The sequence below is a fragment of the Aythya ferina genome (assembly GCF_964211825.1).
Source record: "Aythya ferina genome assembly, chromosome: 18".
NCBI classification, from domain to species: Eukaryota; Metazoa; Chordata; class Aves; order Anseriformes; family Anatidae; genus Aythya; species Aythya ferina.
In genome coordinates this window covers 3,932,645-3,959,423 of record NC_140317.1, presented here as the reverse complement: position 1 = coordinate 3,959,423, position 26,779 = coordinate 3,932,645, and the positions used below count along the sequence as shown (strand labels likewise).

At 52.1% G+C, this 26,779-nt stretch overlaps 3 protein-coding genes and 1 long non-coding RNA gene across 5 annotated transcripts in view; 2 read left to right on the top strand and 2 right to left on the bottom strand.

The window, feature by feature from the left end:
- Window positions 1-276: 276 nt before the first annotated feature.
- MRPL58 (mitochondrial ribosomal protein L58) lies at window positions 277-2,795 on the bottom strand. The gene is made up of 6 exons (XM_084492063.1): window positions 2,610-2,795; window positions 2,326-2,365; window positions 1,802-1,861; window positions 1,071-1,153; window positions 796-965; window positions 277-505 (listed from the first exon to the last, which is right to left on the bottom strand). The coding sequence occupies exons 1-6, from the start codon at window positions 2,775-2,777 to the stop codon at window positions 421-423; spliced, it is 606 nt and encodes a 201-aa protein (XP_084348189.1). The 5' UTR covers window positions 2,778-2,795; the 3' UTR covers window positions 277-420.
- A 541-nt stretch (window positions 2,796-3,336) lies between these two features.
- Window positions 3,337-8,166, top strand: LOC311420812. The gene is made up of 2 exons (XR_014684555.1): window positions 3,337-4,653; window positions 7,417-8,166. It is a non-coding gene; the product is annotated as an uncharacterized lncRNA (long non-coding RNA).
- On the bottom strand, window positions 5,318-26,455 carry CDR2L (cerebellar degeneration related protein 2 like). Its single transcript, XM_084492053.1, has 5 exons — window positions 24,190-26,455; window positions 12,387-12,499; window positions 10,968-11,116; window positions 9,854-10,018; window positions 5,318-8,507 (listed from the first exon to the last, which is right to left on the bottom strand). Exons 1-5 carry the CDS (start codon window positions 24,266-24,268, stop codon window positions 7,622-7,624), a joined length of 1,392 nt encoding a protein of 463 aa, XP_084348179.1. The 5' UTR covers window positions 24,269-26,455; the 3' UTR covers window positions 5,318-7,621.
- The window catches only part of HID1 (HID1 domain containing), a 41,585-nt gene continuing 28,053 nt past the window's right edge, over window positions 13,248-26,779 (top strand). The window contains exons 1-2 of one of the 2 annotated variants that reach the window (XM_084492044.1): window positions 13,248-13,408; window positions 14,147-14,400. In XM_084492044.1, coding sequence (XP_084348170.1) covers window positions 14,284-14,400 — 117 coding nt within the window. In that variant the 5' untranslated portion in view covers window positions 13,248-13,408; window positions 14,147-14,283. The remainder of the gene's footprint in view (window positions 13,409-14,146; window positions 14,401-26,779) is intronic. The other variant, XM_084492045.1, reaches the window with a different exon arrangement.

Sequence of the window (26,779 nt, the reverse complement as noted above, 5' to 3'; positions counted from 1 at the left end):
TCTGTCTTCAAGTGCTAAAAGCAATTGCCTCCAGCCCAATTCCTGCCATGGCTTTAGGTTAACTTGTCAAAGTGACATCTTTCTATGCTGTTAGGGGGGAAAAAAATTAACTAATCAAGGTGAGACTAAACACTCTGTTATTTAAATCTGTGGTTAGAATGTTTTTACTCTTCCTTTTCTTTCCCCCAAATCTACTGCATGTTCAGCAGCAGGGGGTGCTCTCATAAAGCTTCACAGGACCGGATGAAGGACACAAAGACATATTGCAGTGTATCCTTAGGTTCAAAAGATGTTTATTATTTTTATTTACATTTTTGGACAGGTTTTATTCAATCCAGCTCATAAGTTTAGTATCATCTTCAGCTGCCAACAATATTTCTTAAAATGGTGGTGTGCCAAGGACTTCCATCTCCGCTGTTCTCAGTCGAAATCTGCCTTCCTGCTCTGTTTTATATTCGAGTGTATCTTTTTCTGTCTTAATCGTTCACGGTTCATTTTTTCCACCCTGAAACACAATGAAAAGGTTTTTTAGTGTACAAGGAAAGCCTTTAAATAAATACTCAACTGTGAACACAGCTACAATATAGATTCAGATGTCCTCAGGCAGAAAAACAGTCCTTGTTCTTGGGATGTTACCTGAGAAAGCAGTTAAGGTCCAGTGGACCAGTGTGTTGGTTTTTTTTTGTTTGTTTTGGTTTTGTTTTGTTTTTTTTAAAAGAAAATCCAAATGAGTACCTGTTACCAAGTCACGTTAAAAGTCTGAACCTGTATTAAAGGCCATCTCAATAACAATACCTGGCTATGAGCTCCTGTGCAGTCTCCTTAGACACCACCTTCGGCTTCTCAGTAGCCTCTGTGACCATGACTCTGATTTTTTCTAAACAAATCGCCAGATTCCTCATTTGGTAGCGACTCTCCTCAGAGTTCACAATCAGCTCACCAGCTCGGTTTATCTTATTTTTGTGCTGAGGAGGGAAAAGCATGATGTGATCACTGAAACTGTTCTATCTGTCATGTTTTGGCTGAAATAGTGAAATTCAGCAAGTGGTTGGAAGGGAGAGGGTAGTTACCATAGATGCCATTTTTTGTCTCGCAGCTTCTGGGATCCAGTCTGCTGATGCCAGGTGGAACCTGACTTCTGCCTTAGTATTCACTGGGAGGAAAAACAGGACCTTTTTCAACATAATGGTTTGACTTCCCAAGATTTATGAGGTAATTCAGTCTGCTCACCGCTGGCTTTGAACATATGATGATTCTACTATGCATTACCTGAAGGATCACATTTTTTTCTTGCTACTTTTATTACATACCATTCCAAAAGACAACTTTTATGGAGACTTTTTCATGGTATTTGCATTTCTATACACTACGAGATTTAATGCTATTACCAGTTACTACCTACTTTGTTTTAACGGCAAGTGCAGAACAAGAAGTATTTTTTGCTTCGTTATTTGAATTAAGCCAACAGATTGTTGCATAGGAAAGTTTAAGAATCCAGGTGGCTTATTGTATGATTAATGACAACAGATTAGACAGAACTGATGTTTCCTGTGGCACATGTAGCAGCAATGACCCCATGAGGAGTGCTTCTAGAAGAACCAAATATGCTACCTCTGGTGTCAGGCAATGTGAAGACTTAGAAGTTGTGCTAAAAATGTAGAGTAATAATGAAAAAGTTAACATCAGGCAGCACAAAGGCGCTCTTTCATTTCAAGCTCCTACTATTACACCACAAAGAGAGAGAAACTAGTTTCATGCTGGGGTACAGACTGGGTCTTAAGTCAGAGAAGCCCTTTTGTACCTTTATTAACGTTCTGCCCACCAGGGCCGCTGCTCCGGCAGTAGGATACAGTCAGTCGGTCTGGAAGAGAAGAGCAGCGACGTGAGGAGGAGGGACACCGACCCGTCAGCACAGTGGGAAGAACAGGGGTACCCCAAAACACTGCGTGTGGGGCTGAAGGAAGCCTGTTACTCGGCGGTGTGTTTGCTTCACGTGTAGCTCTGCATGTTGCGTGCAGGCTGTTTTTGGGGTTGGAAACAGAGAAGTCTGTTAAAGTTACCTTTTATGCATGTTTCTATTCTACATTGTAAGGATGGTAAAAATGGGTAATTTCTTGATGCTCTTAAAGCCTGTGTGGGAGCCCACAACCAACTCTGTCCCTCTGGGCCACATTGCAGCTTCCACAGGCAACAAACACCTCAGACCACAACCACGGGCACCTCCCCACACCGCCGGGCACCCCCAGCTCCCACCAACGACTGCCCTGGGGGACCCCTCGCACCCCCAGCACCCACCCTTGAGGCGCGTGGGGCCGGGACACTCACCCATGGGGATGTCGAGGGCCGGCGGCTTGGCCTCCTGCTCCTGGAAACGGCATCGGGGGGCGTCAGGGGCTGGCAGAGGGGGCCAGGGGCTGCTGTGGGGCCGCCTCAGGGGGACCCCAACGCCCCTGGGGGGGTGGCCCTGCCTCAGGCGGCGCAGGCCCCGCCCACCGAGCCAGGCCCCGCCCACCACGCGCCCCGCCCTTTAGGCCACGCCCCCACCCTTTAGGCCACGCCCATCGCTCATCTTCCGCCCCCCCCCCCCCCCCTTCGTGCCCCCAACTCGCCGGGACGCTCCCGGTGTCTCCGGTGTCGCCGCCGCCGCCCCCCCGCGGCGGGTAGAGCTTGTCCAGGCTGTAGGCGCTCCGGAACTCGGCCCCGGCAGCCGCCCGCCGCGAGAAGCCGGCCGCCAGCAGCCGCGGCCGGTACAGGGCCCGCAGGCTGCGCGCCGCCATCTTGGCCGCCGCGGTGCAACCTCGAAAAGGCGGCCCCGCGGAAACCGCCCCCCGCCAAGCCGAGTTCCGGGCACGGGAGGGGCCGCCCTGGGGCTGGGGGGAGAGGGCTGGGGGCTGGGGGTTTGGGGTTTGGGGTGGGGGGGAGGCAGGGCCAGGGGCAGATCTGGGCACCTCGGGGTGGCTGCTGTCAGCTCCTCGGGGCGCAGGAGCGTACTGTATATACAGGAGCAAAAATACACATGTATATGTTACTGGAGGCTGGATTATTTCTAGGTGTGTTGCGATAAACCTGCAAGATAAACAAGATAAACAAGAGAGGTGCTGAGGGGAGGGGGCTGCGGGGAGGTGTGAGGTCATGGGAAGGCTTCGGCTGGTTGCTGTCGGAGCCGTCACGGGGGGTTGGTGAGGAGGGTTTGTGCTCCACAGGCAGGAGCTGCTATTTCTGGTGTCCGGGAGGTGCTGGGAGCAGGGCTGGGGCTGTGCTGGTGCTGGTGTTTTGACAGGAGCTGACAATCTGCCGAAACCTGGGGGCGAAGTCAAGGTGGGTGTTTAAAGCTGACGGAGGCCGTGTGGCGTGAGGGGATCCCAGCTGGGTGCCAAAGATGGAAACGGAGACCCCAGGAGTGCAGTGTGGTGGGTTGGGCAGCGCCAACGGGTGCTGGTCACAGCCCCGTGCTTTGTTTTAATCCCATCTCTGGTGTCACACCACAGGCCTGTAGGAAAGGAATGGGTTCTGCTCTGCTTCTGCCAACCAAACTCAGACAAAAATGGAATGCTTGAAGGAAAAAAATGGAGCTGTCAGAGACAGCTCACGCCATCTGGTGACCTTAATTTCAAACAGGGAACAGGTAAATGTTTGTGACTTGTAGCCAGAGGGATGGGTAAAACATCCAAAGCAGGATGAGTCATTTTACCAACTGTTGTTAAACATGCCAGAATTATCATTGTGCTGGTAACTCATGCCAAGAAAGGTGTCCGTGAGCAGTGCACAGAGGGGCTGAGGAAGGAGCTTGAAGGTCACGCAGCTGAAGCGAGAGCTGTCTGCAAGGGCACTTCTCTGGCTTTGCTGCACTTCTACTCTGTTGGCTGGTGCAGGTGTCCAAAGAGCCCTTGTAAAAAGCAGAATGATCTCCACTTGGATGATTAGAAACAGAGCTTTCCCTGACAGGGCTTGGCATGACAAGGTCTTACTTTGATGTGGCCCATAGGGAGCCAAGCTTTTGACACTGAAGCTGGAGAGATGAACTGCCTTGGTATACAGATACTGGATTAGAAAGCCAGCTCACCTGTTTGGTGCCTGGAGAGCAAGAGCTGTAACAAGCCGTCCCTGAAAAGGGAAGCAAAGGCTGATGTGTGTGAGGGACTGGTCCCTCCCTGTGTGAGTGAGCCAGCGTGGTGGGAGCAGGCTGGGACTTTGAGAGACCTTCCTGAAGGTCTCAGCTCCTGTAAGACAGGGAAGACTGCTGAATCAGGAGATGGGCATTCTTCCCCAGGAGAATTCAAGCTCTGTAAAAAACCTTGAATGTGTGTTTAGGTGGTCCGTTCCTATTTCTGATGGGTGCTTTCTGAAGGCTTATTTAAACTGGTGGTAAGGGAAAATGCAATGCTAGATCTGATGGAAATGTGCTTGTCTACATTTCATCTTACAAATTCAGATGGAAACCAAATTCTTGACAAGCTGTATATCCTCGTTAATCTTAACAGTGTGATCGGAATAGGGGAATTGTTTTTGCTAAATTCTGAAATTAGTCATTTCTTATTATATTGTTCTTTTTCTCACCCATTTTAACTGGATACATTCTTGTTCTCTTTCTGCCCTGATTCATGGGGGTGTGCTATTAAATAGCTGCTGCTTTCTGTTGGACCAGTTTCCGTGGTAAGCAATGTAGTTGCTTAGTACTCTTCTCTTACTTCTTCACATGGAGCTACATAGTTTTCACTGTTTTTTTTTTTTTTCAAAGTAAATAGAAAAATTAGATACAAAGTGGGATAAAAGGGCAGAGGATGCTTATTTTTTCCTCCTTTGATTGCTGAAAGCCTCGCTTAAGAAAAAAATCAAGTGACTCTGAATCACACAGTCATCAGGACATATATATGGCCACTAATATTTTTGGATGCAGAAAAAAAAATGCCCTCAGCACTTTGCTGAGCAAACTGCTGATATATGGCAGCTGTTTCTTTGTTAAGCTAAGCACTAATATTGTGTTACTTGCATCAGTCGGTTTTGGATGTGTGGTTTTCAAGAAAGAACCAAAACAAAAATAGCATTTGAATTACAAGCTTAGAAATTGTACAGTTTTATAGAGACTTCCGAGCTAACAAGAGTGTTTTTATCATGTGGCAAACATTAGCAGTCCAAGTGCATAAAATGTATGTTATATAAATAATGTAGCAGTATAGTTCGGCATATTCTCTCTGCTTTCTGCAGTGGAGCCTGAAGCATTTTCTTGACCCAAATCGTACATGAAAATCAAAGAAATAACTCTTGTGCTGGTCTTAAAAAGTAAAAAGAGCTGTAAAGAAAGTCTGAGCTCTGAGAATACTGGCGTTCCTTTTTTATTTGAGAAGAGAATAAAGCATTTGAAAATATATTTAATCTGATGTACACTTAACTGCGATGCTGATTCACACACTATTGTTTAAAACGGAAAGTGAAGGCAATCCTCTTCCCACACCTATGCAACAGCCAGATGCCTGCAGAGTAAACATTGGCTGACTTAAAACAACTTTGCTTCAGCTATCCCACAGTACAAATGTTGAAGTACGAGGGCGTTGGTGTTTGTCACGCCATATACTGTGACAGCACGGTGACTGGGGAATACTCTGAGAAAAATCAACTTGACGCTGCTTTTGTTGCTGTTGTTGTTTGTTTTTATTTATTTATTTTTTAAACAACTGCTTTCCATTATAAATAAATAAGGCATGAAGGTTCTCCATACTGTTACAGAGCTGGTAGCCACGCTCGTGCTAATGGCTCCTAACGTTTCTCGAGCTGGGGGCCATAGGGCACCTGGAAATGCAGAGCATGGAAGCGAGGAGTGCTTGATGGTGGGCGGGTGGAAGAGGAGACCTCTGGAGCGAGTGCAGTTCGGGCATCACGCTCCTGCTGACTTACCTCAGTGGTACTCAGTTTAATAAATACAGAGGGCCAAGGGGGTACTTTTGCATTAATTCCATTGCGAGTAAAAGAAAGGTAGCTCTTCATAATGCCAAGGTCAAAGACTCAGAGGATAGTTATGTTTTAACAGTCTTCTCCCCTCCAAAGCCAAATTCTGGTTTATTTATGTCAATGTTGCAAAAATCCCAGCCACTTACCCATGATTTTGGGTTGTAAACTGGTGAAAATAAAATCCAAATCTGGCCTAAAGTTTCTCCAGACTGGTACAGAATAGGTAGCTTACACTGAACTGCTCATTTTTGTGGCTCAGTGCTCAGGGTGTTGCCTAAGCTGTAATGAAATGCTGCTTCTCTGCCTAAAACACGTGTCTGACCACACAAGGTCAACGTCTAGTTTATGAAAAATGGAAACTGGTGATTCCTGAGTCTGCAGTGGCCTTTTGGCTGTGTGTTTGCATGTCAGTGGAAGCAAAAGCGAGGAGATTTCAGTGCTGGAAAGTGAACTGGCACATGAGAGGTGACAACCTTTGGAGATGGTATCTCAGCCAAGATAGGTTATTTTCAGCAGAAAACTGAAAGCTGTCCTCTTGACTGGGAAGGTATTCAGAGCAAAAGCGCGGGGGAAATGTGTGATCAGCGCTACTGCCAGGGCCCGTGCTCCTGACACTGTACGAGTGTAGTGCTTTTTTTCTTCTACTTGCACATGAGTCACTGCTAGGCAGTTTTGCAAGCCCATGCAAACTATATCGGAGGAGCTTGCTACGATGGGGGCAATGATGTCTTCGTGAATAGCACAGCACAGAGGGCTGGGACCCAGGCTGCGAGATGAAAGCATGTCTCTGATACTGTAATAGCACTTCTTGTCTAGCTTATGGGAAAGCCCTGGTCATCACGTTCCTACCAGGCACAGTGATTCACCTGGGCTGAAATACTGGGGCAGATCTAAAGCGAGGAAATCCCATATGCCTACGAAGTCAGGAGAGTATGGACTGAATTACTAAGAAACGCTGATGAAAACGGAACAACCAGTTCTATGTTTCTCTTCAAGTTTTTCCAGTTGCAATGAGCTTGCATTGTAAATAGCTGAAAAACCTGACTGATAAGAGAATGGCTTGAATAACAAGAACATACTGCCCTTTGGGAAAGGGGAGAGGTCAGGTGAAGGTATCTGGGGTACAAGCGTAGGTTCTTAGCCGTAAAACCAAAGTGGAGGCTTGGACTGGTGCTCTCGAGCAGCCCCTGAAGTTCCGATGGCTTTTTCTGTTCTGCTGTGAAGCACCGCGCTGCGGCTGCTGCAGAGTGCTGGAGGACATCCAGGCTTTTGCTCGCAGATAATCGGACGGTAAGACAAGCTGAAAAGGGGGGAGGAGGTGAACGGTTTTCTGGTTTGTGGTGTGGCTTCCGTTGCTGTTGTGATGTCTGGCCGTGGTAGCAGCTCATGCAGAGATCCATCATACAGTTTCTGAAATCCTCTAACTACAATGTACAATTTCTTTTTCTTTTTTTTTTTTTTTCCAACGAGCTGCCCAGAGCCCAAGCTTAAAGACACGACTTGAGTCCCTGTGGCGTTTTCTTGCTTTTATGCTGCGGACACTCCCTTCCCGTACAAGAATATAACACGAGACCTCTCGAGCCTTCAAAGCAGCGAGGCCACGAAGCGTTTCCTGGAGCTGAAAGAGAAGACTCGGCTGGTGGGCTAGCACGTGGGGGCTGCGGTGGGACAGGGCTCATTTGCTGCTCTTGTTTTTCACCTTTGTGGCATTGATGTCTGCTTTTGTCTTCTGGATGCGGGAGAAGATCTCCTTAAAAAGAGCCTTGTACTCGGGCTGGCTCTGCTCCAGCCGCTTGTCCACGGCCTCCACGTGTTTGCTGATGGTCTTCTCCATGCTTTTCCTCTCCTCCAACTCGTATCCTTCTCCCCGGAAGTCTCTGAAGGAGCTGTCGCGAGAGATGGGGCGAGACGTTTGGACCCCCGCGTGGCGCACGCTGTCCTTGTGCTGCCGGCACTTGCTCAGGAGCTCTTCGTACTTCTCCAGCAAGGCGTGGTACTGCTCGTCCACCTCCCGCAGGATGGACATGCCCCGTTTGCGCACGTTGTTGGCGTGCAGCGTGTAGTTGCCCTCGTGCCGGCTCACGGCGTCCTTGGTCACGATGGCGTTGAGGGCTGTGTCGCTGCAGCTTTTCCGGACGGGGTGGTTTGGGGAAGGCGTCATGGACGGCCCGTGACTTTTCCCTCCCTCCTCCTCCGAGAGGTCGATGTAGTCCGCCTCTGGCGCGTTATTCAGCGGCTCGAGGAGGGCCTCGGACAAGTTGTCTTCCCTGCTGAGCAGATACTTCTTGACTTGCTTCATTTGCTGTAGCTCCAGGAGCTCTGCTTCCAGCTCCTTGATGCGCAGTTTGCAGCTCTCCATCTCGCACACCCGCTGCTCGAGGTCCGAGTACTCCTGGATAACGGAGGTGTACTCTCGCTCAACCCTCTCCTTCCGCTGCTTCTCCTGGTTGACCTGGGACCGTAAGGAGTCCACCATGGCTTGGAGACGCTCGTTCTCCCGCTCCAGTGGCTTCTGGTTGAACTCTGTTGAAGAACTGTGGACCTGGAATGCGTCTTCATACCTGGAAGAGAAGAAAGACCCCTGAGAGACTGTGACCAAATGACAGTCCATGGAGGACCCAGACTGTGGCTTACTGCCATGTAAGTAATTCTGCCCAGAGTTGCTGAGCTGATGGAGGGAGCTGTGCCTCCTCCCGTGGGACAGGAAACCCCAAGGTTTGGTGGCTCTGCCGGACACAGCGACCTGTCTCTGTCCTGGAGGACCTGCAGTCTCTGCTGTCCTGTGCCCGTGAGGTGCTCCAGGGAGAGGGGGAGAAGATTTTCAAAATGGGGGAGGCAGAAGGAGATGCCTGATGGAGCTCCTTCTTCATTGCTCACCGCCTGGGAAGCAATAGCATGCATTTCCCCCTTCCCTCATGCTGCTGTCGGGAAATCATTTTTTCCTCCTCAGTGAAGCGCCGGTGGCATCCCATCTAGTTAGAACAGATTGGAAAAAGGAAAGCTCTATGGCTTCCCCTGCGAGGCATGGCTGGTGGCGGGGGTATTGAACAGATTCCCAAGTTACTGAAGGGCAGAGTGACCTTCAGAGCTGACTGCAGATTGGCAAGGCACAGCACCGTCCTGAGGCACTGGGGGACAGCGGCACTGGGGGACCATGGGGAGAGAAGCACAGAGACATTAAGTGGATTCTGCTGGGGGTTAGGTTATGCCCTCATTACATCCCCGGCTGCAGTAAAAGTGTCTTTTGTTTGTACCCTCTGGCAGTGGATACTTTCTGCAAAAAAAAAAAAAAAAGTTTATTGATTGCTTATCTATTTAAAGAAGCCTCTATTACGGACAAAGCTGAGCAAGAAATGCCCTCACGGTGTCAGTGAATTAGCACAGGGGCTGGGTTTTAAGGAGGATCGAGTGTTCAATAGTGCTGGATTTGTGCAGCATTTGGCACTGTGTGGCATGCCGTGGTCTGGGACTGGGGGCTGCTGGAGTTACTGGAGTCAGACAGTGCAAAACCACAGCACCTCCGCTGCTTTCAGCGGGGCAGAGATGCTGGAGGGATGCGGCACGGGATGTGCTGGTGGGGAGGGGACGTGGCATGGTCAGCTTGAGCAAAGGGTCTCCTTCATGTGGTGTGGGACTGGGCAGGCTGGGCTGGGCTGGGGGAGGCTGATTTGGGCAGTCCCAGCTTGAACACTGCATCCTGCCTGGTGAGGAACCCTCTTAGCCCCCTGCTGCCATCCCAGGAGAACGCCAGCCCCTCCAGGGGACTCTGATTCAGAGCCTGGCTCCCTGTGGGGTTATTTGTGTTTTTTTTTTTTTTGTATGTCAGAGGGGCTAATCCACCGCTGACAGGTAGAGGAGCTGAGGAGAAGGCTTGAGGCATGGCTCTGTCCCCCCTGTCCCTCTGTACCTGGGGCTGGAGCACAGCTCCTTCAGGCAGGGGAAGGTGTGGATGGTTCGGCGCCGCTCCCTCTTCTCCCGCCGGATGCGCAGCTGCTCCAAGCTCCGCATCTCCTCCACCTGCTTCTGCAGCTCCTCCACCTGGTTCTGCAGCCCCTCGATCGTTTCCGTCAAGCTGCAGACAGAGGAGAGAGCACAGGTGAGGAGGTGGGCACCGTGGCCACAGATCTTTTGAAAATGTTTTTTTTTTTTTCTTCCCCATAGAGAAAGTTGGCCTGTGTGAAGTAATCCACATTTCTAGTGTGTGCCCTGGGAGTGTGACAGTGCTTGCTTTTAGTGGCAGGGGCTGCTCTCTGTGTGGTCTATTTTGGATTATACATTTTTATTTTTATTTTTTTTGGAAAAGGGGAGGGATTGAAGCATTGTCAATGGATAGCTCAGGTTTGAAACCCTCTGACCTCAAATCTCTTGGCTAAAACAGTCACCTCTGGGACGTGAGCGCTATCCTGGAATATCTCTGCACTTAAGGGTCCAAGCAGGCAGGCGAGCAGTTTACTCTTCCTCTTTTATCTGTTGTAGCAATAAACGCTGGGCACAGATTTTTCTCTGTCTGTGAACGCAATTTGTAAAACCATTTCAGCACTCCCCCTCTGCTCTGAAACTCCCTCTCTGCAGTTGTTGGCAAAAGATGCCGCAGCGCAAGGACGCGGCTTAGCCTGTTGTTTCCAGGGATGACCTTGATCACGGGCCTGCTGCATGAGAGGAGTTATCGACAGGCCGGGGTTTCGCTAGATGCTGGCTCTGTGCCTAGTGTGCCTGCTGGGCTGCGTGCTCAGGACCTCCCTGATAGCATTATGTGCCTCTTAGTCAGGGGGATTCACCCTCTGAGGAGAAACGGCTGCCGTGCCTCCCTTCTGGCAGCTCCAGGCACATTTCTCCACCCAGCCCTGTCCCAGGGCTGCCCGTGCTGTGGCTGACCTGTGCTAACCAGCATCGGCACGGCCGGTAAGAGACCGGTTGGATAGCGAGAGCATGCTGCAGGGGGATGGTGGGCTGAGGGGAAAGGTGGGCTGAAGGACCCCCAGGCACAGCATCGCCAGGGTGAGGAGCAGGGGAGGCCGTACCACTGGATCTTCTGTTGGGACGTCTTGCTTTCTAGCACAAGCTTCTGGTTCGCCAGCTCCAGGTCCCGCGCGGTCAGGTCCAGCTGCTCGTAGACCTTCGCGTGCTGCTCGTTCATCTGCCGCAGCATCTCCAGCTGCTTGGTCAGGTACTGCAGGAAAAGCCGAGACAAAAAACACCCCTCATCCCAAAGCCAGGCTGTTTCATGGGCAGAAATTCCTATATCCTTAGCTTCCTGTGACATTGTGTCTTGTGGCTGCTTTATCCTTTACCTGATTGAAGCCTCGTCCAGTAGAGGTATTCACGCTACCCCCTGCCCACTGTAAATGTTTGTGTCTAAAATATGTCTGAACTTCTCCTGCCCTCTGTGAAGGGCACTGACCTCGGTCTGTCTCTCCTCAGCTGCTTTTTTAATTCCCAACACCCCAAGAAAGTTGATCTCCCTTTGACTGTGACCCTTTGTCAAGGCTGACTGAACTTGGCCTGGTGGTTACTGTATCACCTGACAGATCAATCGCGGAGGCTGCGTTTCTGTAGGAATTCAGGCTAAAAAACCTGAATCTGCGAAATGCGAGGAGAGCTGTGGCTTCTGCTCGGCCACAGACCCCTCCCTGCCTGCCTCCATGCCAGTCTGGAGGGTTTCATCCTGTGCAGCCTGGCAGAGGGGCATCAGCTGGGATCAGACCCCAAATCTGGGGGTGCAGTGCTGTGGGGCACAGCCAAAACCCTTCTCCTTTCTCCTCACAGCCGCCACATGCTGCTCCTGTGAGCTCCCAGCATGTCTCTGCCTTGTGCCTCTTTAAATCAATGCTTTTCAAGCTTTTTTTTTTTTTTTTTTTTTTTTTTTTTTTTTTTTTTTTTTTAAAAAAAATCACAGACCCCTGGAAGCCTTCCAGCAGATGAAACCCCTCCTGGCACAGCAAGTTTAAGTCTCTGAGCTTGGTGCTAACCCCAAAGGGTGCCTGAAACAGCAGTGGGGATTGCAGCTCTTTGAGAAGGAGCCAATTTGTGCCTCTGACAAAGGGCGCTGTGTTACAGGGTGCTGAGGGGCTGGCCGAGAACAAACACCATTGTGAGTGCCTGGAAGCCAGGAAAAGCAGCAGCAGAGCATGGAGAAAGGAGCGTGAAGGCGGGTGGGTGGGCTGGGAGAGGTCACACATGCCCCAGCTGCGATCGGTGCCAGTGCCAAAATCTGGCACGCACGTCTGGACAGGGGGGCAAGAGGGGGGAAATAGCAGTCGGAGGGGATAGGGGTACCTCTCCAGGGCTGGGATCAGCTCAAGCAGACCTTAATCCACCCCATTTCAGGCACGTATGGAAGGGACGTCAGCTCCCACCCTCTGCTTTTGGCATCACCCTGAGGTGACAGCGGTGATCCAGCTGCTCCTGTCCCCCCGGTCCTGCCCCAGCCCCATCCCTACCTCGATCTCCTGCACTTGCTCCTCGTTGGTGGCGTACATCTGCTGCAGGGAGTCCTCCAGCTCTTTGTTGCGCTCCAGCAGCGTCTTCCCCAGCTCCGCGGCCAAGTGCAGGTCTGGAAACAGAAGGGACAAAGCCGCTGCGGTTCCTGCGGCCGCACAGAGCACAGCGACCTGCTTCGTGCCGGGCTGCTCTTACCAGTGGGTTTTGACGTGGATGTACACTTATGGGACGTCCAGGATCTGCCCTATTTCATCTTTTAGGGCTGTAAGAGCAAGGGGAGGCCGAGCTGGGGACTCTGCAGCTCCTCTATGCGATGAGGATTTGGTGCTATCCTGTGTGGATCCCACAAGGCCTGTCTGAGGCTGCAGCTCGGCACCCCCATCCCCATCTCTTGAGGGGCTGAGAGGGGCTCAGCATCCATCAGGATGACAGTGAGGGTTGGTAAAGCTTTGTGGGGCCTCTGGGGATGCTCAGTAAATCGTATTATTATCCGTAACGAAGGGAGGGTCTTGCCTTCCCTGTCAGCCCCCATCCATCACCTGCTAACAGACTGACACCGAGGGCTGACAGCTCCTCCTGCGCCGTGGCCTCAGGGGGCTCCGCCGCTTTCCTCGGGGCAGCTCCGGGGGGCCCATGCTTTGTGCTCCCTCGCTGCCAGCTCTAAACACCTTTGGGAGGCTGCTGAGATCATTGGGTGTTAGGAGAAGGACAGGGAAAATAGCCACTGACAGCGTGGCCAGCTGAAAATACCGAGTTTGAAGTCTCTGGGGTAAAGAAGCCCCCCCAGAACCCCTGTGCTGGCCAAAGCTCGAGCTCCTCAGGTGATGCTGTTTGTGGGCCTGTGGTAGCACAGCTGGCTCTGATAACGTCCCTTTGCTTTCACAGGAATTGGCTGTCTTTTTAAAGCCTGACCTCCTGCAATTGTGTCGGTTTTCATTTTTTCCTGGTGCTTTTAGAGAGGAGTGCCTAGCTCGCCTGGTGGCAGGTTGAGGCTCTGACCTTAAGCCTTCAAAATGAAAAGGTAAGGAAACAGATAGCAGTGTGTGCTATTACTCTTCTATCTCTGCTGTGGTTATCAGACAGATTTGGGGTGAATGAGGACCAGCAGTCCTGTGGTGTGTGAAGTGACCTGGGTGTCCTGCCCTGGCATTTTCTCAGCCCTTTACAGCACTCCTCTCTAGCCTGCAGTTAATGATGTGTTTTACCAAGGCTCTGCTGGGGCTGGGAGCACTGCAATTTCTTCCTGCAGTTAATTTGGCTATGCAGTTGATTGGAAAATGGTGATAACTTGTCAGAAGGACAAGAAGAAGGGGAACCAGGCCCCCTGGGATGTATCCTGTGCCTGGGAAAATTGCTGATTTCAGATGTCTCATCATAAACCAAGGCTAACACCAACTTTCCAGACACAATTGTTTGCATGGGAGGAGAACTGGGAGTGCCTCGGATGCGATCCTCCTGACAGATAATGATACATCGTGGGAAGCACTGTTACATTATTAATTTGGGTGACAGCTGCTTTGCTGTCTGTGCAGCCCCTGCAATGCCAGGGGCCGGCTCCCCAGCTGTGGTCCCCGCCAGCAGCTGCTCCGTGTCCTCGGATCTCCCCTTTACCCTGGGAATAGGCACTGCAGGGTGTCACTGCGGGATGTCACCTTCATCCTCATCACACAGCGACCTGGTCTGAGGGCTGTGAGTGCCATCAGTGTCCCCACGGACAGATCTTTCACCTCTTTTTTTTTTTTTTTTTTTTTTTTTTAAGCACCAAATTTCTCCAGTTTCCAAAGTGTCCTTGAGGGACCGAGTGTTTGCTGCACCAGCTGGGGACCGGGGGAACAGCCAAGCTCCAGCAGAGACGGAGGAGAATTTGTGCCTTTAAGCTGCTTGGGGCTGCATTTAATGGCACTGCCACCTTGCCAGAGCTGGTGTCCTTGCTACACGGGCACGTTGCAAATCACACTCGTCCTGCCTGATCTCGGCAGCAAGGAGGGCCCAGCGCAGAGGAGAGGGCTTCAGGTAATGAGTCAAGTGTGTCCCCATCCCCATGGATTACCCCAGTGCTCTCCCACCATATGGCATCCAATTTAATCAGCTGGGGTTGAGTTAAGTGGATTAGGCAGTGCAAGATCCGGCATTGTAATTTAAAGGGCTCTGTCAGCAATAATTTAATGGGGGAAATGGGCAGCGTTTGGGGACGAGTGGGAAAGAAGAAAGAACGGGGCTGAGCTCCAAGGAGGAAATTGATTCTTCTTTTCCATTTTGAGCTTAAGGGCCTGGGAGACTCCGGGCTTGAAGGACGTGGGGGAATTGGTTCTTTCAGCCGTCAGCACGCACACGCTCCCTGCCTGCCAGCTAAAGCATCCTCTGTAATCCTGTCTCGTTGCCCCCCCGCCATGCCTGGGTCCTCTTCCCCACCTGTTGGTCTCCCCCAGGCTGTGGGAGCATGCAGAGGGAGGGGATGCTGCATGGAGATGCTTTAATGTCTTCGTTAGAGCAGGTTCATCTCAATCTTGGTGCTAATCACAGCTCTCCTCAGGCTTGGGTAACACACAGCTCCGCTCCTTGAAGACCTCAGGAACCTGAGGCTGGACGCGAATTTATCAGCGGGCTGTCTGGTAATTTAAGGATTCTCTCTACACAGCGCTGTGGCTTCCTCAATTTTTTTTTTGTTGTTGTTTTGTAATTTGTCTTTGCTCCTCCAGCACCAGCCCAGCCAGCCAGCACTGTGTGACGTGCCCTAATTTAGCAGTTTTGCTGATGCCTCCCTTCCCCCCCCCCTTCTCCATGCAGAAGGAGAAACAAAGCATTGGGGTACGGCTGTGCTGGGGGCTTTCCCCACGAAACAGCCAACCTTCAGCTTAAACACAGTGCCTTTAGGGATCCCAAACGGGTGGGCTGCCTAAATCCAGCTTGGGAGATGCAGACCACAGACGCTAACTGTCCTGGGCGATACCAGCTCCGTGTCCTGTGGCTCTGCATAGTGCTGTGAGCCCTGGTGTGACCCATCTAATTAACAGTGTGACCCCTCTAATTAACACAGCTGAGGAGACCCCCTGTGTCCCCAGACAAAGAGCTGAGCCTGTGGAGCAAAGCAGAGGCAGGGAGGCTGTATTTCCCTGGGAGAGGCGCCTCAGCAAGGAGGGAGGGGAATGGGAGGGAGACCAGATGGCAGAGATGCTGGGATGCTGATCCCATCGTAGCCACGTTGGCTTTGCATCGCTGGGTGATCACCCCCAAAAAATCCTGATCCCCAAACCTGCAGCAGGTTGTCTTTAGCTGAATGGAAAGCTGCATCCCACCACGATGAGCTGTGGAGCTGAATGTGTCCTGGCTGCCCCAGGTGCCCCAGCAGCTCACATCAAGGCACGGAGGTTTGGAGCTCTTTCTGTGCTCCTGGTGCTGTGACCCAGCAGCTATTGTGTCCTGGTAAATACAGCTTTTGGGAGGAAGGCACCATCTGGAGCAGCCACTTCGGGCTCTCTTCTCTCCCACATCGAGCAATTTGTGTATTTTGGCTGTGAGAAAGCACGCCCGCTGCCCCCAGGTGCTGGGCTGGCATTGCCTGGGCAGAGGCTGCTGCGGTTTGTTCCTTCTCTTTAAACACCCCCTGGGCTCTCGGTGCCTTGGATGGGCCAGGTCTGATCTGTGTCCTCAGGAAATGCCGAAGTCTGGGGATTTTCAGCGGACACTGAAGGGCTGGTACAGTTACAGGGGGTTTGTCCCTGGGTAGAGCTGGCGGTGACCGAGTCCCTCGAGACAAGCAGGCTTTAAGGGGGGTGTCGCAGGTCCTTTGGCTCACGGCGTGCAGGGCTGCGTGGAGGCTGTGTTTGGAAGTCCTTCAGCTCAATATCCATTGAGGTTCCTTCCTCAATGGCTTGCAGGGCAGGAGCAGCCCTTTCTACCTCTGCAGATGGCAAATTCACCTGCTAAAGAGCGGGGAGGAGCAGCCTGCAGGGCTCTGGTGTGGGGGTCTCTGGAGGAAGTTCAGGGTGCTTGTTAGCTGATGGATGGGGTAGGTTGAGAGTTAAGAACTGATGTTTAATGCTGTTGACGTTTAATTTAATTGCATTTGCTGTCTGCTCCATTACACACGGGTACTTAGAGTCAAGGGTAGGTGCAATTATTCCTTTCAAAATCTAAATAAATGATGCTGTGCTGGTTTACCCCAGGGTAGGGTGCGCTTGCTGCTCATTTATTTTTCTTAGTTGCGAGGGACTGTGCTGTCTGGGTGCATTACGATGAAGATCAGCTTTTGTGTATCACTTACTGCTGCTCCACGACAGGTGATGGAGCGAATCTGTGCTTAGCCCTTACAAGCCTTTGCAGTGGAACATGCTGGGGTGCAGAGGAAGCAAGTGTCCTCGCTCAGCATCTCACAGACATACGTGGATGTGGCAAATCCATGTCTACACGCTGGTTCCCCAGCTGGAAGTGTTTCCCATGGCCAAGCAGAGCTTTCAGAGCGAGCCACCGCTGTTATTGCTGACAAAACTCAGACATTCCCACCCAGATCAGCTTAGTACTCAATGTGGTGTGGTTTTTGTGCTGCCATTTTGGTGTAATTGGGTGAACTGCAAAGCAAGCCCTGCCTCTGCAGTGCGCTGAGGGTGAGAGGTGCCCCTGGCAGGGCTGGCAAGGGGTGAGGGTGAAGCACAGCCGCGTCCTCCCTCTTCCCTTCCCCATTTCAAACTGGTTTTAGCTAGGATGGGCTGGTGCTGGGCACACGGGCATTTCTGTTAGCCTAATGAGATTTGCTGGATTGCCTGCTTGCTTTTGTTCTTTCTTTTCTTTCCCTTTTCTTTTTCTTGTGTAATCTGTTCCGTACCCATGGGCTGCCTTTGGCTATGCAAGCAGCCCTGGTGGTGGCAGAGAGATCTGGTTGGCAGGGGAGTGAGGCAAGAGCAACAAGAGCAGCTCCCTCCGTGCTGCCCCTAAGGCTCTCATCCCTGGAGCAGAAGTGCCACCACCAAGGACTGGAAAACCCTGATAGGGAACGAGGGCAGCGAGCCCACCTGCTCCCCGTGAGCCACTCTCCCTACCCTGGGCAAGGAAAGGGGTCGGGGTTGTGCTTCAGGGAGGTTCTCCAGCTTTCTCAGCCCTTGCACTTGCTCTTTGCCCTCTGTGCTTTTCAATCCTGTTCAGTATTTCATTCATATCAGCTCTCCTTTTTTTTTTTTTTTTTCTTTTAAATTCTTCTCAGGTGGCCAGCAGGCATTTTTGGTTTAATTGATGCTCTCCTTTTCTTTCTGCTCTCTGTCTGTCAGTGCCCTGAAGTCTCTCTGGGTGGGGCCATATATTAATATTTGAGCCCTGGGTGGGTTGCCTCTGCTTATAAGCTGCATGCGTCTATACAAACCCATACAGAGCTGTCCCATCCCCGTGCCTGCAGCAATCAACGTTCATTTTGCTGTGTTGTTAGAGCCTGATAACACTGAGTGTGTTATTAGACCATGGTCGGGCCCCATCTGTGTCTTTCCCTGCTGCTCTCTTATCTAAACAGCCTCGTTGCCTCTGTTTGCCTTGTAGGCTGAAATGGTTTCAAAGAGCTCACTGTCGGGTGGCTCGGAGGCTCCGATAGCGCACCTGGATCAGAAAAGCATCCAAAATAAAGACATACGAGCGGAGTTGTTGGGGAGAAGCAGCAAGGAAAGGAGAGAGAAAGGAAGCCGATGCTTTCCTGCAGGCAGCCTTCCTCCAGGCAGCGAAGCTCTAGGTAATTAATTATGTGGGGATGCAGAGAGCCGTGAATGGAGGCTTGCGCTCTTTTAAAGCTGAAGACCCAGATGTGGACCGCTGCCCCGTGGGACCGTCCCCAGCAGTTCTGGGGGGCAGGAGGTTGTCACCGAGCCAGGACAGGCAGTGAGGACCAGCACTGGGGAGGCTCAGCATCTCACCTGCTGCTTCCCCACGGTGTGGGGTGAGCACGAGAAGAGCCCCGAGCAAAGGCAACCTGCAAAGGACAGGTCAGCGCGCTGGAGCAGAAGGGAACGGCGCTTCCAGCAGTGCAATGGCACCACCCCAGCAATGTCACCTCTCCGGTCCTGGTTGAGCTCACACCAATTATTCCCCTATGCTCAGCTATTGCTGACCAGCTCGGCTGCCCCTGCTGTCCTCTTGCTGGTGGCAGGACCATGGATCCTGAGCAGTTTGGTCCCTTGGGGAGCGACCAAGTTTCAGCACAGCTGCTGGAGCCCCCACAACTCCCATCTGCTGCTTCTCACGTGCCAGCAGCACGTAGGTACGGGGACAATCCCTCTTCCACAGATATGGTTACAGCTAAACACAGAAAACAGCCCGACCCCCTGCAGCAGCCCCAGAAACCTGCTGGCCCCTTCTCCAGCAGCCCCTCTGCTTGGCCACGGAGGAGCGCGTGGTCTCACGTGGTGCTGCCCCAGTCCTGCTCCCTTCCCATCCCTGGGGGATGCCGTGAAGCCCTGTTGCTCCAAGTGCTGTGGTTATGCCCGGTGCTGCTGTTTGGTGCCAGCTGGAGGTGCTGGCCTGCACGGCAAGAGCTCCTGAACGCAGCCGAGCGATCGGTGCTGCGTGTGGAGCGAGGCAGGAGGAACAGGGCACTGTAGCCTTTCAGCCCGAGGTTACAAGGAAACAGGGATCAAATCCTGTTTGTTTTCTTGAGTTGATCTTATACATGGCCATCACCAGCCCTGACTGCAGTGGATACGAACAGGATGTAGGATGGTGCCTCCTCCAGGAGCTCTGCTACGCATCCAGTGTCCCAAAGCAGCGCTGCCTCGAGGTCTGGTGCTCTGGGGATGTGCTGTGCTGCTCTTTGCTCTGCCTCCTCCTGCCCAGAGCAGCTCCTGGCCACCTTTTCCCTTCTCAGCACTTCCTTGTGGGCCAAGAAGATGGCACGATAACGTCCTAGTTCTATCGTTGTGGCTGCATGATGGGGAGAAGTCAGTGTGGACCTGGACACTCCATGCTCTACTGGCCAAAATCTTCAGACAAGGTAACTGGGCAGCACCAGGGCAGCTGCACTGCATACTGGATAAACTGGAGTAACTTCCCAAAGGACTGCAAAGGAACACGCTGTTTAGGCCAGCAAAAGAACCGTCACCTTTTGGAGAGAAGGCTTACAGCTGTTCATCAAACACACATGGAAGAGAAAACCAAAACCTAATATAAATCACTTAAATTCCCAGCTGTGCAAAGACCAGCAGTTGCATAACACCTGCTCTCATTCCTCTGGGGTATTTTGTACCGGAGGCATTTTTCTTGGCCCACACATCTGATTTTTCTTGGTCTGTGCATCTGTTTCTGAGCATGGTCCGCAGTAGCTTTGGAAGCCCTGCTGATGCATCTGGTGTGAGCACACAGGGATCTTTTAGAGCCGTGTGAGGTGGGAATACATCCCCGTGCTGCTTGGGGAAGGCCTTTTAGCAGAGGAGACCGGCCGTGTGAGGGTGAGCTGTGCTCAGCCTGAGCCCTGGTGCTGCTTTTAGCAGAGGCAGGATGGACCCCTCGTGCTGTCCCGGCTCTCCGTGGCTCCTGCCTGTCGCGCTGACTCCGTGCCCTGCCACCGGCCAGCACGGGCTGGTACGGAAGAGAAGAATGGAAAATGCACGGGTGGTGGGGGACAGCCTCCAGGGCAGGGCGTCTGTGCTCAGTTCTTGGGCTCTGAGTCCTCAGGATCAGGGCTGCCACGGGCAGGATGGCCCTCAGGGCTTGGGCTGTAAATCCTTCGTGTGCAGCCTTATCAGGGAGAAACGCCACTGCTCAGCTGGTTGGTTGAGGATGGGAGATACAGAAAGCTGATTTTTATTATTCCCCCCTGCTCCCCTTTGCCTCTCCTTGCTTCTCACCCAGCAGTTCCTCTAACTCTGCTCCCTCCCACAGCTGGAAGTATGTGCCTGGGGTTCAGCAGGCGTAGAAAGGAGTTTTTGTGCGAGATGAGGAGGCAGATCCTGGGAGTTACTGTGTGGGACTCCCTTACGCCTCGTTTCCTTGCCTTCTTCACATACGGACAATTCTTATTCTAGGACATATGTGTATATATTTCCTAGAATAATATATATATGTATGTATTTTCTCCCTAGAACTGGAGGTGCTCATCCCTTCCTCATCTGAAAGACTAAAATAAGCGTCATCCTATTCCCTTGTGATTTCCTGGTTCCTCTGAACATTTCCAAGCAGCTCGGCAATTAGTCACTGAGAACTTTCCGCTTCCACAAGCTACCTGGGGCAGTGCAGTGCTAAATAAGTGTGTGGCTCAGCTACTGCAGGCAAAATTGACTGCTGGAGGGCAGGCAGGCTGCGGGGCTCGTCCCCAGAGCTGGGCTGCTGCGATAACAGCAGCACGAGGGATGGATTTTGGGGTGCCACGTGCTCCGCAATGCAAGGAGCTGTTTTGGGCATGCAGGGTGTGAATTGCAGCTGCGTGGACTGCCCTGTGTAGGCTGAGCGATGCAGAAAAGAGGCAGGGATGGCTGCTAGCACCGATCCCGCTGCTCACTGGCCTGCTGCTGACCCTGGGGCTTCACGCGGATGAGTTAGGAGAGGTGCAAGCTCAGCACCTCCTGTCATTTTCCTTCTTAGCGTGCAAGCACTCGGGTGTTTGTCAGGAAGAGGAATTAAAATAAGATACTTAAGTCTGGAGACCTTTAGAGGTTACGGTCATAAGGTCCTTTGCATGCAGTGCAGGGGGTTTGGCCCAAAAGGTTCTGTGTCTGCTCGGGGAGAGGCCTGCTGGTCCCAGTGGTGATGGGGTGATGCTGGTTCTCGTCCTGCCTCTTGTCCTGCTGGCTAACCCACTGAGCTGTGTTCAGGCTCCTGGGGCTGCAAGGGGGGCGTTGGGAGCCCTCCTCTTGGGCTCTGTGCTCTTTGGCATAGACCTGGATGCTGGCAGAGGGATAGGAGCCTGGAAGAGCAGGGAAAGCTGCGGGGTGACTGCGGGAAGGACTCGTCCTAGGAGATTGCTGGGGGGGGGAAATCAAGGCTGGAGGAGGTCAGCAGCCAGCTGCTGGGGCTGGCTCTGCCCCGTGCGGATCCAGATGTGACTGAGCTGCCACATGGCCGTTCTCAACGCAAATGCTTCTGGTGGACAGAAACGGTGTCCCCGCCTGTCCGCAGCTCAGCCTCTCTAATTTTAGCTCTTTTTCATTCTCTCGGGGTCTGGCTGCATGTATATCCTGTGCACAGGGTATGATGCAAGCATAGGTACATCAATTCCCCATGGCTGGAGAAAAGCTCACCGCTGCTGTAACCTGTTTTAGTACTTAGAGACACGGATCCCACAGATCCCCCAGGCCTTTCCCCAACCTGGACAAGGTGAGGCTGTGGCTGAGCCAAAGTACTGAGGCTAGCAAGCAATGGGAGCTCAGTTTTTAGAGCTTTCTTCTTTCTTTTTTTCTCAGAGGACACCACTACTCTTTCCTGGACCTTGCTGATCCTGCCTCCAAGGTGGATGCGGTCACTGTGGGCACTTTGGGGTGGGGAGAAAGAGGGCCTGGGATTTCTTCTCCTGGATAAAATGAGTTATTTCAGCAAGCCAAAGCTGTGTGGAGGATGGGGAGGAAAGTAACAGGTGCTCAGAGTGGAGCTGAAGGCACATTTTTCTCCGTGGTGCTAAAATGGTTAATTAACATAATCATCACAGAGCTCCCAGTTAAGCCATCCGTTGCTTAGCAAACAGTTTGGGATGTAAATGTAGTAAATATTTGATGATGCCGTGAGATGACGATAAAGGCCCAGCAACCAACTGGTTCGCAGCAGCACCTTCTCCTCTCCCCTAGCTCGGGCTGCTGCTTGTTTCTCCCTCCCCTTGCTCCCAAGCACCAGTCTCCAGGCTTACGCTTTTGTCATCTGTCTTTCTGGCTGCTGCCAGGCACGGGTTTCTGCACAACCCCTGGCTGTTGGCATGCTGATCCTCTTAGCAATGCCGGCCCAGCTCCTAATCAGGCTGTGCTGGATGTCTCGCGCTCTGCTTCCACCCCCCCAGTTTCCCAAGTGACAGCTTCAGGGCTGTGCCATCCCCAAAGGCCTCCGCGTGCTGCTATGGCATACGTGGACAAAGTCTAGCACTGTCCTTCGTGATGCTTTGTGTACCATGCAAATTAATTACGGTTGTAATTACCCCGTAGGACCTTTCCAGTTGGCTGATTCCAGTTAAAGCATTCTCCATCTCTCCTTCTGAGTTAGCCCAAGCCCCTATTCTTACAGGGGGCAGCCAGCCCCACAGCTGGCCTTTGTTTTGGGTCTGTTTTTGCCTCCAGTCCTGGGTGTGCTCAAAGGTGGAGTCTATCCCCAGCATCAGTCCACCATCTGGAGCTAGTTACGCTCTGTTTGGACTGCCAGGACAGAGCAGGGAGCCTGGCCTGCAGCAGAGGTGTTCTTATTGCCGGGAGCCAGTGCTGACTCACGAACCTGACAGCGGGGACAGCGTGGGGCTGAAAACCACAGTCCTGTGTTGTTTGATATTCCCAATACTCATTTGTAGTTCTGCTGCTCCTCAGCCGACATCCTGCCCCTGGAGCGCTGCCCAGTCCCCTTGTGAGCCATGGGAAGACGTCACCCAGAAATGTGAATTTCTGAGGCCTCAAAGGCTGCACTGTTTACCCGGCTGACAGCTCTATCCCCATCCCCTGCCCCCCTTTAATATCAGCGTTGTGTTCCACAGAACAAGGCCCAGCATCCAGCTACTAATACTTCCTGTCCACTGAGAAACCGGGGCTAAAAAAAAACAAAACAGCTGCAACATCCCCGTGGGCTGGTTAGCGTTCCCTGCCAGGCCTCTGTCCTGCAGCTGAAGTTGTGTAAACTTTAAATCCTGACATAATGGACGGGGAGTGACGGTGGGCAGAGGCACTGCAGCTGGACTGCATGCCTGGACTGACAGTCAGCTGGCTCAAGCAAATGTGGAGCTGTAAGGTCCCTCTAACGTTATATCAGAGGGGTGGCTGTATTTGGGGACAAAATTTTTTCCCTACACATTGACAAATCAGTTCAGTTTATTCCTGGGCTGCCGCTCTGAAACAGGACTTTTCAGTTATTTGCTTGCTGCGTGTTGACTCAAAACATTAAGATAAGCATTTAAAAAAAAAAAAAAAGCCCCAAATATACACAGCTACTAACTGGCCAGCCTTACAATAAACATGACATAGAACTAGTGCAAATGTAGGAACAGTTACTTCAAAACAAGCTACAAGAGTGAATGCTTACATTTCTCTAACAAACCCATTTTTGCTGTTTGAACCTTGGCATTCATTTTTTCTCTCCTTCCCAATTTTCCCTGCTTTTATGGCTGATCGGAGAAATCTCCAGAAGTAATAAGGTGACTTAGAAGCTGAAGATCCCCTTGGGCTCAGGCTTGGACAACGAGAGCTTTTGGGAAAGGCTTTCAGCATCCTCAGCTTAGCAATGCATTATTTCGGATTTACCCGTTTCTAACTAGCGCGCCTGCTAACTCTGCCTGCGACTGCTTGGAGATGAAAGCAACATCAGAACTCTATCCATGTTGTGTTCCGCCCGCAGCAAGTTTTCTGGGGTACCGCTTTACCGTAACACCCCAATTTCACCCGCCTGGTGCTGAGGACAGATCTGAGCCCCCTGCCTCTCCTTCTCTGCTTTAAACTTTCCCTGGCCAGGACAGTGGCCGGGAGCAGCAGATCTACGATTTCCATGGAGGTGCTGCCGCAGGACAAGGCGCTGGGTTTGCCAAGCAAGCGTAAGTCTTGCGAGAAGCTCTCCCATCCCCTCCCCGGGATTTACCCCGTTATTATTTTTTTTTTTTAATTTTTATTTTTGCCCTCCTGTCCCTCGCGGCCGGCCGGCTGCCCCCAGCATCCTTACCCTGCTCCAGGTCCTGCTGGTCGTACCAGGGCTCCTCTTCCTCGCTCTGAAACTCCTCCATCCTGTCGGCGCTCAGCATTTAGCACCCGGGGAGGTCGAGCAGCATCCGCGGGCGGGGAGACCCCGCCGCAGCCCCCCAGAACCGCGGAGAGGGGTCGGAGGCAGGGCTGGAGGCTGGAGGCAAGGATGAAGGATGGAGGCAAGGATGCGGCCTCGGTGCCCGGCCCGGGAAAGGGTGGCACGACGTGGCAGCCGGCTCCTGGCCGCTGTCCCCTCTCTGCCTGCCCCGGGGGGAGGCTTCCTCCAGCCTCCGGGGCCGGGGGAGGCTCCGGGAGGGGGGGATGAGACGGGGACGTGGCTGCCGGGCCGGGGGGGGAAGGCTTGCACGGGGCCGGGGGATGCACAAAGGAAGGAAGAGGGCCCGGCGCAGCCAGGCAGATCCTCTCTCCGCAGCTCGGTGGAGACCTCTAGCATGGAAATGCTGCAAGGAAACCCGGCGACAGGGAAGGGGGAGGCGAGGCCGGGCTTCCTCCTCCTCCTCCTCCTCCTCCTCCTCCTCCTCCTGCCCAGCCCAGCCGCACGGTGCCTCCCCTCCAGGCAGGGAGGAGGGTGGCAGCCCTGCAGCTCCCCTTCTTTTTGTAATGCCCTGACCACGGGCTTCTCGGTGGCTTTGGGGGAGTCCCCAGCTTCATCTCCGGTGACCTGCTCTGTCTTGGGCGGTTTGGATGCGTTGCTCTTCGAGGCGGTGGTGGAGGGTGAGGGTGAGAGGCGGAATCCCATATAAACAGCCCCATAGCATCACCTTAGCCTCGCGTCTTCTTGTCCTCCAAGGTCTCTGTTCAGCACCGTGATGGGAAATTGGTGCTGATATGGGCTTCTTGCTTATTCTTGAAGGCAAAGTCATGCTTTTCTGAAGGGTGGGAAGAGCTTAAAATTGAGAGATGAGGAGCTGGAGAGTTTAGAAGAGATGCCTGTTACATACAGTTAAGTTAAGGAAAAAAAAAAAAAAAAGAAAAATCCTTGGGATTTTGGTACTTGCTTTTCTGTCTAAGGGAACAAGGATTAGAGGATGCAGCCTTTCTGCTACTTGCTAGTGTGGAGTTTGGTCCAAGAAGATTTACGTATCCTTATTAGACCCAGAGTCTATCAGAGACCCTAAGGTACAAATTAACTCACATGACAGTGGGTTTAGATTATTTTTTTTGGCCTTCTGTGTGATAGAACTCCATGGATTTATACCCAATTGCATTACCATGCAGTGGTGCCTACAGAAAAGGCAATGTAAGATGTTATGCAAGAGCAGCAGGCTGTGCACCCAGAAAAGATGTGATCTGTGGCAGAAAGCTCCGTCCAGTCCAGCTGTGACAGGCAGCTGAGGGTCCCTGGGTGGTTACAGCACAGCTCTGTGCTTGGCCCTTGAGTACAGGAGGAAATTAAAGCAGGGAATAGGAGAGGAAATTTTAGATGATTCTGTTCCCCTTCTCTCCTCTCAGGCCTCTTGATACATAGCTACATACTCCCAAAATTCAGTGACTGCCTTGAAAGCTTTTTTTCCTTAATGATGATGCAGAAACCAGACCTGAGGAGTCTCTTTTAATCTGGCATTTTTAACTCAGCAGTCATTCAAGCCCTTTTGGCATGTCTGGGAGAAAGCCATTCCTATCTGACTTCCAGAGCTTTTTCTGAGCAATTCTAATATAGAAATAGAGAAATCTTAACTGTGAGAGATAATTGCCCTGAGAAGTATTCTGTTCCCAGCTATAAATTAACATAATTTATCCATGTAGCACAGCCATATGGAGTTAGTGCTTGGATGCAAAGTCCTAGTCTGCTTGACAGCAAAAGACAGATTACATCTGATTTATTGAAAATATTTTCTCCTGTAGGTTTTACAAGAGTATCTCAGATCTGACCTGTCACTCGGTATAATGAACCGTTGGTGATTTCTGTACAGGTTATAGGAGAATTCCCACAGCCTGCTGCAGCTGCAGAGCCAGCACATTGCTTTCCTTTGCAAAATGATTGGAATTACCTCATTTCCTCCAAAGAAATGAGGTTTGCAGAGCTGAGCATGTGAAATGTAACTCAGTGGCACCAAAAAGACCTGCTCGCAGTTCGTAGATCTGCTCAGTGCAGGGAATAATGACGACAGCTTTAAAATAAGCATTTTAAAATAAGCTGCGCTGAGGTGGTCGGTGAGGGGCGAACCCTGCACCCCAGTCCCAAGGGCACCCATGGGTGCCCCAGGCTTGTGTTCAGAGGGTGGGGAGCAGCCAGAATGTCCCGAAATAGCTGGAGGGTGCTGAGGGTGATGCTCGGGGCTAAGGAAATGTTATGGAGATGTGGGGACGGCGATGAAGGGGTAGAAAGGTGAGGGGTAGAGTGGAGAAAGGGCTGAGTGGGAGATGGCGGAGGGAGCCTAGAGCAGAAAAAGGAAAGCGAGGAGGGAAAAATCGTGAAGAGAGAAGGCGAGGGAGGGAGCAGGAGCATGGGGATCACCAGGGGATGAGGGCACAGCGGGGCAGCGCCTGCAGCAGGAGGAGGAGGAGGAGGAGGAGGAGGGAGGCGAGGGGTGAAGCGGGGAAGGGCT

Coding starts and splice junctions, on each gene's coding strand:
- CDR2L (XM_084492053.1), bottom strand. CDS start 24,268: ATGCTGAGCGCCGACAGGATGGAGGAGTTTCAGAGCGAGGAAGAGGAG. Junction 11,117..12,386: donor AGCAAGTGCAGGAGATCGAG/GTAGGGATGGGG, acceptor CTTTTCCTGCAG/TACCTGACCAAGCAGCTGGA. Junction 8,508..9,853: donor GAGCTGTGCTCCAGCCCCAG/GTACAGAGGGAC, acceptor CTTCTCTTCCAG/GTATGAAGACGCATTCCAGG.
- MRPL58 (XM_084492063.1), bottom strand. CDS start 2,777: ATGGCGGCGCGCAGCCTGCGGGCCCTGTACCGGCCGCGGCTGCTGGCG. Junction 2,366..2,609: donor GAGACACCGGGAGCGTCCCG/GCGAGTTGGGGG, acceptor TGCCGTTTCCAG/GAGCAGGAGGCCAAGCCGCC. Junction 1,862..2,325: donor GGCCCTCGACATCCCCATGG/GTGAGTGTCCCG, acceptor CTTCTCTTCCAG/ACCGACTGACTGTATCCTAC.